We start from the raw sequence: 13566 nt of genomic DNA, 5'->3' as shown, positions 1-13566 counted from the left end.
ATGAAAAGAAAATAACTATTAAAAATTTTAAATGGAATAGTTCATATTTGTGTGTTTATGTATACACATAGTCCACTTTTCATCATGGGTGACATAAAAACAGTATCAGAAAGAATTACTTTTAAATACAATTCAGAATTACAATTTTAACAATGTACAATAGTTTTACAATAATTCAGATTTTTGCATGATAAAATAACAACTATACATATTTGATAAATACACATTTTTACCTCTCATAGTAGCAATAAAGATTTTAAGGAAGTTACTCAACAATATGAAAATATATTTAACTTTCACTTAAATATCTGGGCTGTTTTATTTGGGTTCTTCCAGTATGGTTTGCTCATATTCTTTACCTTACTTTTTGAAGGAATTCAAGAGGATATTCATGTTTTTAAACTCTGAGATGTCCATTCCTGTCCATTCAGTGTACGATCCAGAAATAGGTTGGTAAGGCTATGTTTTAACATAGTGTGAATGCACAAAAGATGGGCAGTGAGTAAAACTAACAGTGAAATCATCTCAGATATTTCTTCTAATGTACTTGGTTAATTTGATAATTTTTTAAAAAGGCTATCTGCATTTTTCCTGGTGCCTTATCCCACCCAACAGAAACCTTGAGTTTTCATCAAATAGACAGGGTGTTCTATTTGTTTTAGAATTCACTAATCTATATACATGTGATATGTAACTATTCAAAATATGTGTATCATAATCTATGTGGCAACCAGATGGTCTCTACACACATATGAATGATGATTTAATTAAGCGATTCCTTCTCCCTTGTTTATTTCTCTATCCCGAATAGTGTGCATCTTCCAAAGTGTGGTCATTTAGTAAAAGAAGTACCATGTGAGCCAGAGGTACTTATATATTCCACAATATGTCACACAATAACCCTGTACAAGTCAAATTCTTTTAGATGAGATAAGAATATCCTAAAATAAATTAGGAAGTCTTCTTATGTATCTTTTTCTAAGGTGAAATGAGACACTGCACAGATCAGAGGTACTATTCTATTTGTCAACAATCAACCTTTCACTCCATTTTAATATTATTTAATTCTATGGAAAAAACAAGTTTTATTACATTCCTTTTTTAAAATGGGGGAAAAACTGTACAAGTAAGCATGATCAAACCTCTGTTAGAGCTGGTTAATACTGATCTTATTGCCTCGAAGTCTCTCTAGTAGTGTCCAAGAAATTATGTTTAATGTCCATCTGAAGGAAAAAAGCACCGGAGAAGCAAGAAAGGACTCGAGTAAAAAGCTTCAGAGGATTGTAGGGAGATGGAACTTGCCGCTTAAAAAAATTACGTTGAGCTCGGGTGCATCTCCATTTCTTAACACACCTTCCAAACCATTCACTGGGATAGTTTTACCCATGTTTAAAGGCTCATATTATATGCAGTTTGGGGGCTTTTATAAATTCAGAAATAAAGTAATATAAAGAGTAGAATATTGAAGGCTTCAGAGTAGGGCTATAAGAGACTCAATACTGCTAAATAAGTCCCCAAACAAAAACGGTCAGTCCACCCCAACCCAAAACCTATGTGTAATAGGAGAAAATGCACAGCAAGAAGCAGAGGAAAAGCATGTAGCCTGGAATAAATCATACACTGAACAGTCTAGAACCAAAGAAAAAAAGCAAACAACATACATATACACAAAAGCCTAAGCAGCAGCTATTCTCCTCATGTCTTTAGGTGAGTACCTCTACCAGTAGATTATAGTTATGAAAACAACTCAAGTTGTTTTTTTTTTAAAGTAAAAAACTGTTTCCCATCATGCTCCATTTTCTAGAATCTTTCCTTTTTGATTGGTTGGTGTAAACAAAAAGCAAAGCACATAAACATGCAAGCATGCACATGCGTGCACACACACGCACGCGCACACACACATCCTCCTAAAATGTGAAAAATGCAGATATATAACGCTGGTATTAGAAATCACTTCAACTTTATACTTAGGAACTTATAGACCCTTGATTTGCCCCCCAAAAATATTTTTCCTTGTCCTTATTCTTTAAATGCCCAACCACCAAAAGAAAAAAGGAAAAAAATAAAAGGCTTTAAATGCACATGTTTCAAGTCAGTGTCTTGTTAACAAAAAAGGTAGCATTTTCTTCACTTTGGCCATTGTTAAAGATGCAGGCATAGATCAGGGAATGTTAAGACTAGCATGTATTTTAAAAAAAAAGCAACATTAACAGAGCATATATCTTTCAAAAAAGGCTAAAACACTAACAAATACAAGTCAATGCACATATTTTTAACTAGTGCAATTTTATCTACAATGGAGTAAATGTTATTTTGTGTGCCAGACATTGCAATACTGTTCATTTCCCTTTTATCATGCAAACATGCCAACTTTATCATTAAAAAAAAATCTTTATTGGGTCACATTCACGTTGCCCTCCCACCCAAATTAAGGGGGAAAAGTCAATAACAGAGCTCCTCAAGATTTCATAACTATGAACATAAAGCACCTAGATAATAGTGTATAGGCTGAATTTTCAGATTTGTATAAAAAAATTATAATTTAGGTAGATGTCTTCCTCACGGATTACAACACAATGTTAAGTACACTACTCTGAAATTTGTACCAACTGTACAAAAACAAAAGCAAGAGACCATGAAAATATTATGTTCTTCACGGCCTGAGAGCCTACACATTTCTGAGTAATGTAAAACTATGAGAGCCTGACATTTTTCTGTATCTCACCTCTTCTGCCTCTCTATCTGTAGGATTTGTAAATCAAAGTCAGTAACATCTTAGTAGCAAAGGTCTCGTCTATCTCCCCCATTCTTCCCTCCTAACTAATCCTACTCAATTTTCTCTCATCTTTCTGAGCATTTTCCATGAACAGCATTGCAAGTTGGTTTAAAAAAAAAAAAAAGAAAAAGAAAAAAGAAAGAAAAAAAAGGAAAGAAGAAAAAGAAAGTTTTACAAGGGTTTTGTTGGTTAATTATTTACTGGTGGAATCACTCCACCAGGAGTTTGATTTCATTGGCTAGCAGTTGGTTCATGTTGAATAGGCCCCCCGGGAGCTTGGTGAGCAGCTCTCGCTCCGTGGTTTCAGGGTCGCTGTCAACAGAGCTGGAACTTGCGCTCATGTTGTCGACAGCAGTGTTGGCTGGGGGACCCAGCTCCGGCTCACTAGTCTCACTGGCCGTGGACACCACGGAGAGCAGGGACATACGCCGGGTGAGCCGGCCAGAGGGCAGAAGGGAGGCGGCATAGTCCGCTATGATACCAGCTACATCTAGATTACAAGCCTTATCAAAGGCTATGAAACCTACATTTGCATTGGCCTCGCAGACACAGAAGGAGCCATCGTCTTTCGTCAACAGGTCAATGCCACACACATCCATTCCCAGGATATTAGACACCTGGATAGCTAGCTGTTTCCCTTGTTCACTCAATGAGCACATCATCCCGACACCACCTGGCAAAAGAGAAATAAGATAATAAGTTACCAAAATGATAAAATTTTGGAGTAAAACTAAAGCTGACCTTAAAGTTAGCCTCTAAGGCTAAACCTCTCTTCTAAATCAGTAGAATAGCAAAAGTGTTATTCTGGTGTAAAATTGGGACACTGAAGTCTAAGATTCTTTCATTAGGGAATCCCCTTCCAACACAGTCTCTCAACAAATTCATGACTTAGTACTTTTTCCATATGCTATTTTTTTCTGAAGACATTCAACTTTCACTGAAGCCTATCTTACTTGCAATAACATGGAACTTTTGCATAAATACAGTTAAACCACTTAATGTTGTTATTGGTTTTTATCAGTTTCAGATTTTGATTTGTAAAAATAGAGATGCATAAGAGGGAGAGAGGACAGAATCTAGGAACATGCTCCTCTTCCTCCACAGTCCCAATTCTAATCTCTTTGCTGTTCCTAAGCCAAAAGCATTCTGGGGTTTCAGGTAGCTGGAGGAGTGTGCGTGAAGTCTTCGCTGGTATCTGAGAGAAAAGAATTAGAACTAGTTGGAGACACGCTTCAAGACTAGAAAGGACTAGATAAGGACTAGAAAGCAAAAGAATTTTGACAAAACCTTGGCTTAAGGAGCTCAACAGGAGGAAAGCTGACATCAGTACTATGTAAGTATGCCTGACCCAAAGAGACCAAAGGTAAATGCACATATGACCAGAGTCCCCCTTACCACTGTGGCTGGAAGAGTAGGGGAGGGGAGTGCAGGAAGGAGGGGACTGGCACACTAGCCAAAGAATTAAATGACACTGCTTCTCAGCATCCATAGTACTGAGGCCATCTGGAATGCTCCAAATAACCAGAGCAGAGCTCTGATGTGATGTGACAATAACAAGAACAAATAACAAGCTGTCTATGACTTGAATGAAAGAAATAAGAGCACAAATTCAAGTTTAGCACAAAAAGACTCTCTGAACTAAAACAAAAACATGATTACCCAACTTAAAACTTTCAACAGAGGAACTGAAGGAGAGTTGCTTTTGTGAGTCTAACTTATAACTTGGAAAACCCCCTGTAAGAAATATTTTGAAGCACATACAAAAAACCTGAGGTCAAGTCACAAAAGAAGGATAAAAAATTTGGATAACTGAATCAGAAAAACCCTAACCCCCAGAAGGAGAGAAGAAATTTTCCTGAAGCTTGGAAAAACTGAATCTGACAGAAACAGCTTACTAAAATCCAGGTTGGACTGACTGAGAAGAGACACATATCTGAAAATATCCTGACAAAACTGTTTAGCATTTCAAATAAAACAAAACAACCAAAAATAAGAGAACAAAACAAAAAACAAACTTACAAAGAATATAAATTACCTATCCCCCTCCCAAAATCAGAGTAGATTTGGACATTCAATTGCAAAAGTGTAAACTGTAAAGCAGTAGAACAGAAGCAAGACTCACACAATTTAAGAATCCTATCTCAGCCAATATATCATTCTCGTTTGAGAAGGAAAGCAAGCTATGAGGTATCTATCACTCACATACACCATCCAGGGAAAATAATCAAGAAAAGATACTAACATAGCAGTAAATGACTAAGGACAGAAAACTCAAGATATGGGAAGATGCAGATGGGGAGTAAACAGTGACGAGTAGTGTAATTCTTGCAATACAGGTGTAATTAACTCTAAACAGATAAAGACTGCCTGGGAATGGATAAAGTAAGTGCTACATAAGGATTCTTGAAACAGAAGAGACACACAATAAAAGAAATTCTATTATAGACTTGAACTAAAACTATTAAATGGTTTCATCAGTAAAACACTGGAATACAAAGCCCAGGGAAGCAGAAATTTTTGTCTGTTTTGTTCACTGCTATATACAAAATACTGCTATAACAGTACTTGATACTTAGGAGGTACTCAAAAATATTTGTTCAGTGAATGAATGAATCAAGAGGGAGGAGTAGGAAGGGAAGTAAAACTGTTCTAATCCTCTCATGGGAAGAGAGAGGGAACAAGAGGTGATGCATTTTGAGAGTAGAGATTTCAAGGAGTTTGGATCTGAGGTGTTAGACTAGAGAGGAGATCAAGAATGACTCCAAGAATTTTGGTCTAAACTAGAAAGATACAGTTGCCAAAAAACAATAAGGAGAAAACTGTGGATGGGACATATTGGGAGGAGGAGTTAGATGAGGAGTTCAGTTTTGGACATGTTAAGACTAAAACGGCTAACAGACATCTACATGGAGATATTGAGAGGCAGTGATTTACATGTGCCTGGAGTTCAGGAAGAAAGCCTAAACTGGAGAGATAAATTTGAAAATAATAACATAGATAGCATCTAAAGCCATGAGCTAGGTAAGATTACTAGGAACGTAAAATAAATAGAGAAGAAGAAAAAACCCAGACTACGTTCTGAGGCGCTTCAACAGTAAGAAATCTCAGAAGATACACACTTAAGCAAATCAAAATCAGCAACATTCTTTGGACTAATGGGTAAAATGGGTTAGGACACAGCTTAAATGAAATAATATGACCAAAGAGGGAATTTGTTAGACATTTCACACATGTGCGAATTGGGGTACAAATTGAGCCTGGGTGAAAGCAAATTTATGATTCAGAAAAATCCAACTTCATTACTAGAAAAACAATTCTATACATTTGTTATATTAGTGGTAAATCTATGAATCATATTTACATGTGAAAGATACGTTTTTCAACATATTAAATAAAAAGATCTAAGTTATATACAAATACTCACTGAATAAGCTTTAATAATATTACTTTATATCCTAGAAAGACACTTGCATTGCTTTTACCTAGTGAGCAGTTGCTTTGCATCCTCCCATCCGTTGAACAGCGTAACATGGTGCCAACCACACGGCCTCCCACGACAATGACACGTACATCCCTTCCATGAGACTCTTTAACATACTTCTGAAACAGGTATGGAGCTTCATGGCGAATAAGATGGCTTAGATCAGCCAAATGGTGCTTATCGCGAGCCAAGAAAACTGCTTTGCCTGTGATCGAAAAGAATAAAAAATGTAAGTCAACAAACTATGAGCAGTTGGTATCATTACCTGCATTTTCTTGTGTCCCAATCTACTTTTTCAGAACCAACTGCTTTTTAACCAAAGTAACAGCATTATGGTAAAATGTATATAAAGACAAAGTAAATATTTGGGTTCTTAAGATTTGTATTCCTCCAGGTTAGCCAATAATACTAGCCCCACTTATCAACGAAACATTTTTCTGAGTTAAAACATATGTTTTATATATTACACAATATTAAGATGCCATGTTTGCATATAGTAAAATAGCAGTATGTTACTACTTCTATGCCAACAGAAGTGTCTGCTTTTAAAACATGGTTATAAATCCTTTGACATTCTTCCCATCAAGAGGAGGAGGAATCTATATCCTATCCCTTGAATCTAGGAGGGGACGTAATTGTTTCAGAAAAATACAGAATAGGCAATTCTATCTGACTTCTGAGGCTAAATTGTAAAAGGTCACACAGATTCTTTGTTCACTGGAGCATTCACTGCAGGAGCCCTGAGACTTCTTGGCTGCCATACTGGAGAAGCCAAGTAGAAACAGTGCAGTCAAAAGTCCCAGCTGAACCCTGACCCAGCTATCTCTGTCAAAGCACTAAACCTTGTGAAGTACTTGGATTTATGAATCATTTTATGCCTTAAGAAACAGTTACTTAATCTGAAGTTATTAAGATATTTTATACACTGTCTTCAAACTATATAGATTGGGATGGGGATGATGGAGTTGGTGATCTAGAATCCCTGCATTGTTGAAAAGGAAGATAAAGATATTGAGACTCAGCCTACATTAAAGTATGCATCTTAAAATCTCTAGGATAACCACTAAACGAACAGAAATGTGAGTTGTTGTTGTTCCAGCCTAGCAGAACAACTCACAAAAGCGCCTTCTGTAAGTCTGAGGTACCATGCACCTAGCAATTTCCCGAGAGTAATTCTTCAGAAGCTCTGTTTCAAAAGCTATAAACTTCAATTGACAAGACTACTGTCTAGTCAATAACCATGAGCAAATACAAGGCAGATCTAATTTAAGCCTTAAAAAATCTGTTTTGTATAATCACTTATTAATTCTCAAAAGTAATTTCAATATTATGTGTGGTAGCAATAACTCATACACACCTCTATGACCCCGTGTATTCTTCACTACCATTGGGAACTCCAGTACTTCTGCTTCATCAATCATTTTAGCAAAATTTTCATGACCACCTGGTTTGAGCAAAAAAGAAATTTAAGAACAGCAACAGAGGTGTTTTGTGATCAATTTTATCTATACTAAAGTCAGCAAGACAAGGGAGGTATAAGGTAAGAACCTGATGGCTAAATTTTGTCTTCAGTTAAACAACCACTCCTTTTAAAATGGATAAAAACTATCTTAAACTATAAATATTCTAATATACAACTCAAAGAAATTAAAACAAAGTTTTCCAACTCTATAACATTTTTCATAGTTTTAGCCCTTATTTCTCTACCACACAAATAATAGAAGCCAAGATCTACTTTAGTATATAGAATTCTATTTGGATTAAGAAACAGAAGAGTGAGGCAGTTGGGGAGACTTATCCAAAGTTGAAAAGATGCTGCATGCACAGGCACGGTTCTCTCTCTCGTCAAATACACAAATTAATATTTCTTATCTCTATTATAAATCAGAGTTCTTTCTACACTGAGCTGCTATTCAGTACCCATGGGTTATGTCTTGTTCTTTCTGTTTATATTCCTAGGAACAAACGATACAGAAGCAAAGCTACAGCAAAAATGGATTGTAGTTGTAAAACATCAGCATGACGACAGAATAATCAGACCAAGAAAAGGTTCATTAAACAACTGTGATATCATAAATTTGCAGGTTAGAGATATTAAGAGGACCTAGTCTCCAAATTTTAAACCTTAAACGTGTGAGGACAGGTAATATTCATTAATTTGGTTAATATACTTTTCTCCTTTCCATTCTCTTAAAATCAGAATTGCAGAACGATGAAATAAACTATATAATATCTCAAAAGCATCAGGAAGAGAGAACTCTCAAACTGTAACAGGACAGGAATTTCTTTTTAAAGCCTCGTTAACTCTCCAAGCATTCTGCTGGACATTTTAAGAAATATTTTTATGAAAAAGTATACTGATTTATAGCAAGTCTGATTCTTTCCAAACTAGAAAAACTGGAAAGGCAGGAAATATATTAACATAATACTGTTTATAGCAGTGCTACTCCAAGCGTGGTCCAGTAACCCCAGCCTGTTTGTGACTTCTTTGCTACTGATATGTGTCCAAATAAATACAAAAAGAGTAAGCACAAGAAAGCAATTTGGCATTGCTCTGCTATTTTTACGGTACTTTATGTGTACTTACCCACAGCAAATGGGTCTTAAAAAAAAAAAAAGTCCTCTACCACAGATGATTTTAGAAGCACTGGTTTAAAGCACACCTAGTATAGTGTAATTTTCTTTAAAAATATGAAAATATTGATGAACCATTATCATGAAAATGGTAATGAAGATAATCAGAAATTATAGAGATGACAGATTCTTTTACCTCAGGGGTTGCCACGCTAAGGACTGATTTGGCATACAGCCCTTTTTTGTAATTAAGTTTTACTAGAAAACAGCCACACTCATTGTTTAAGCTTTGTCTACAGCACGTTTCTCAGTACAACAGCTTTACTGAGGGTCACAAGAGAGAACTTATAGCCTGGCAAGCCCCAAATATTTACTATTTGGCCCATTACAGAAAGTTTGGTCAGTCCATTCTACCCATACCATACACAGATTCATAATTCTCCTGCCCAGTTTGTTAAAACTGAAAATTGCTTCTAAGAGTTCTTCCTTGTTCACAAATTTCCTTATATCACATAACCCTATTAGTTTAGTAGGGCTTTCAAAACTTACTGGTGCTGTAAAATTTAGGCTATAAATTCTTATTAGTTAACTCACCATAAGAGAAAGTATCTGGCAGAGGAACACCATGACCTGCCAACTCTTGAAACGTCCAGAACTTATTAACACAGTTCAGGATGGCTTGAGGTCGGTTCATCAACCTGCATCCCATCTTCTCTAGATGACGCAATACAGTGATGTCACTATCACTTTGCACCCAAGGGGTTGGTACTCTCACTACCACCACCTGAGGGTAGGCAGTAATTAGCTCTCCATTGATACGAAGACCTGAAATATACAGGAATGAAACCACAACCATTAAAGGGGAATATACAATAAAATAGAGAAATAGATATATACCAAAGCTTAGATCTCAAAACTAAATGTACTATTTTGCTAACATTTCACTGGGACAGAGAGACATTCCTCCTTAAATAATTTTCTTTTGAAAGAACAAAGAGGATGCAATAAGAATGTATACCTGGGTAAATAAATTACAGTACATGTCAATACAATGAAGTATTACATATCCATTAAAAAGAATGTCATAAATCTCTGAAGATGGAAAGAATGTCCAGATGCATAAGGTTAAGTTTTTTAAAGAGCAAATAACTTTTGTGTTTACATATGTACAGAAAATATATAAAAATGGCTTTCTCTGAGTATGTGTGGGTGGTAAGGCAGGAAGAGAAAGGCAGAATGAGGAACTTTAAAACATTTTGCTCCATGCAATTCTCTATCTTTTTAAAGTGAGGATATATGCTTTTTTTTTTCTTCTTTTTTTTTTATTAGTTTCTGCTTTGTTTTTTAAAGTAAATTTATTTATTTATTTATTTTTGGCTGCGTTGGGTCTTCGTTGCTGCACGCGGACTTTCTCTCGTTGTGGCAAGCGGGGGCCACTCTTCATTGCGGTGCACAGGCTTCTCACTAAGGTGTCTTCTTCTGTTGCGGAGCGTGGGCTCTCAGCTCGCGGGCTTCAGTAGCTGTGGCTCGAAGGCTCTAGAGCGCAGGCTCAGTAGTTGTGGCTCATGGGCTTAGCTGCTAGGTGGCATGTGGGATCTTCCCGGACCAGGGCACGAACCCGTGTCTCCTGCATTGGCAGGCGGATTCTTAACCACTGGGCCACCAGGGAAGCCCCTTCTACTTCTCTTTGACCTTTAAAATTTTGTGTAATTGTCTCTCGTTGGTGGATTCTCAAAATGGAATCCTGCTGGCAAGGGAGAGTAGGAAGTGCTTCTAGTCCCTGCCATACAGGGAGGGAGTAAAAGATGGGGAAGGTGTGAAGTATCAACAGGTAATATCAAGCACATAACATCAGTTCCCTTAATCAGAACAGATAAAATCTCTTTGGCTCAGAATTGTGGATCCAGCAATTCTGCTTCTGTATATTACCTCAAGGAAATGAAATCACTATCTTGAGGATTTATCTGTACCCCCATGTTCATAGCAGCTTTATTTATAATAGTTACAGGGTGGAAGCAAACTAAATGTCCATTGACAGATGAATGTATAAAGAATATGGTGTACACGCACACACGCACACACGCACACACGCGCTCACTCACTCACTCTAAAAGTCCTGGGTATGTAAATGTATATAGAGTACAGTGACTAGTCAAGGACCTTACCTGCCTTATTTACCAATCTATTTCCAACTTTTAGAAAAGAATGTGACACATAGTAATTACTTAATGTTTATTCAATGAATGAATGTCCATGAGTAAGGGATTGATCATATGGTGTATCTTTAAATATAATTCTATTGAGCCCAGTTATATGTGCACTGACTTAGATGTCTGGTATAATTTTAAGTGATGAGAGAAAGTGACATAAAATGATGTAAACAAAGTATTTCATTTGTCTAAAAATTTTCTATATATTTTTCTATAATTAGATAATGGTGGGGAAAATACTATTAACATACTATTAGTTAACTATTAACTAATAGTTAATATATACTATTAACACTAAGTATGTAGGATGTTGGATGGGAGGTAAATGTGTTATATTTTTGTATTTGAATGTTACTTAAATAAGTATATGAATAGTTTTTTCATGAAAGTAGGTTGTAAGGAGCAACAAGAACCTTGTTCCTTTATTATTTGGGACCTCTTTTTTTTTTTTTTTTTTTTTTTTTTTTGTGGTACGCGGGCCTCTCACTGCTGCGGCTTCTCCCATTGTGGAGCACAGGCTCCGGACGCGCAGGCCCAGCGGCCATGGCTTACGGGCCCGCAAAAAAAAAAGAGAAGTAGAAGTCATTATTCTCCAGGGGCAGCTACAGGTAGCGCTGTGATCATCAGCAGATGTGAGGTTTTTTGCCAAAGGCTTCAGGCATTGTCCTTGCAGTCGTTCACTGACCATGCTGCTACAGGCATCCTGAGATCAGTAGCAGCAGATTTCTGCAATCCTACATTTTCTCATTTCCTGGGCTTTTGTGCTGACTTGCCTCAACAGGAAAATCTAAACAGCATTTTACTTGAAATCAGAAAAAAGCCTAGTGACCAAATTGGGAGTTAAAAGGGGACATGGAGAATGGGAAAGGTAAAAAGGGAACCCAGTTTACGGCAAAAGATGCTGCTTCTGGATGTAGATATGAAAGATTCTGGTGATAACATCAAAGTAGAACTATTCTGTAATAGTTGAAGTACGGATGGGAACTATACAGATGTGTATATACAATACACATGTGTATTACAGGTGTGTAAAATAATTCCTATCTGGTAGTGTGGGGTGTGTGTGTGCTTACAGAAGGAATCAGCCCAAGACTTAATACCTAAAGAAATGGGGATGTATAGGCTGAAAAAAGAAAAAGAAAAAATGGAAATTCCTAGGACTGGATTTGATGAATCTCAGTTAAGGGATACGAGAAGGAAACAAAAACCTGAGGAAAAAAGAGTAAAAAAAAAACAGGAAAATCTAGTCTTAAGTCGTAATATGAAAAATAAGAAAAGTCAGTGTTACCTGGAGAGAATAATCAAATTCATTAAATGAAACAGAGGTAAAAAAAGATTGAGTTTGGGAAAACTTGAGTGATCAGGAAAAGAGACACTGTCAACTGTCAAGAGAAAATTCATCCATTATGACATTATCTTCTCATCTCCCTAAAATGGACACACTTTTTGCTCCTTTTAAAGAAAGGGGATAGAGAAGGCAATGTGTTCCACTCTCGGTCTGCTGCCAACGGAAATTGGGAATATGGGAGTACTTTATCCAAAGCACAGTCAGATCTGCATAGTACACTATATGGGCATTATTGAGGATGGAAAGAAATTCAATGCCTCCTGCAACAGAAACAGACACTTTATTATCCTAGACAAGCAGAAGGTGATCCGAGGCTGCCCAGAAAGAAGGGCAGGTACAGATGAATGTAAGTCAAAAAAAAAAAGGCAAAGTATTACTGACCTCTTGAGTACTCTTAGTAAATACCACTCATCTTTGATGCGGAGCTTATAAAACTGAAATATACGGAGAATGACTCTTTTCCTTAGATCCCTGTTATTCATTATACACATGCACAATTCCACTCTACTCATTGTGAAAACAGCTATTCCAACTGAATGTGCTACCAGTCAGCTTTGCTTTCAATTCCACTTCCTCAAGCGTATACTGTCTTTTTTGCTCATCATCTTAAACAGCAACTTATGAAACTATTCATCTAGTTTTGTTTCATACTGGGATAGAGATTTCAATATAAATATTTTGGGTAAGTTTTGAATTGTGTATGATTAAACATTAAAAGCCAGGCTTCCCTGGTGACGCGGTGGTTGAGAATCTGCCTGCTAATGCAGGGGACACAGGTTCGAGCCCTGGTCTGGGAGGATCCCACATGCCGCGGAGCAACTAGGCCCGTGAGCCATGGCCGCTGAGCCTGCGCGTCTGGAGCCTGTGCTCCGCAACAAGAGAGGCCGCGATAGTGAGAGGCCTGCACAACGCGATGAAGAGTGGTCCCCGCTTGCCACAACTAGAGAAAGACCTCGCACAGAAACGAAGACCCAACACAGCAAAAATAAATTAATTAATTAATAAACTCCTACCCACAAAATCTTAAAAAAAAAAAAAATTTAAAGCCAATAAATAATGAGTTAACCTTAGAATAGCAATGGGGTTGGGAACAATTTTTATTCCTACATTTTTTAGATAAAAATGTATTATGGGGGCTTCCCTGGTGGCGCAGTGGTTGAGAGTCCGCCTGCTGATG

General features: G+C 36.9%; 1 protein-coding gene across 5 annotated transcripts in view; it reads right to left on the bottom strand.

The window, feature by feature from the left end:
• Positions 1 to 214: 214 nt before the first annotated feature.
• The window catches only part of RIMKLB (ribosomal modification protein rimK like family member B), a 48903-nt gene continuing 35551 nt past the window's right edge, over positions 215 to 13566 (bottom strand). For all 5 annotated transcript variants that reach the window (XM_060113121.1, XM_060113123.1, XM_060113122.1 and 2 more), the window contains exons 3-6: positions 9426 to 9656; positions 7615 to 7701; positions 6259 to 6462; positions 215 to 3449 (exon numbers count right to left, since the gene is read on the bottom strand). In XM_060113121.1, coding sequence (XP_059969104.1) covers positions 2986 to 3449; positions 6259 to 6462; positions 7615 to 7701; positions 9426 to 9656 — 986 coding nt within the window. In that variant the 3' untranslated portion in view covers positions 215 to 2985. The remainder of the gene's footprint in view (positions 3450 to 6258; positions 6463 to 7614; positions 7702 to 9425; positions 9657 to 13566) is intronic.

This window comes from Mesoplodon densirostris, chromosome 11 (genome assembly GCF_025265405.1).
Source record: "Mesoplodon densirostris isolate mMesDen1 chromosome 11, mMesDen1 primary haplotype, whole genome shotgun sequence".
NCBI lineage: Eukaryota > Metazoa > Chordata > Mammalia > Artiodactyla > Ziphiidae > Mesoplodon > Mesoplodon densirostris.
This window is presented reverse-complemented; position numbering and strand designations above follow the sequence as displayed.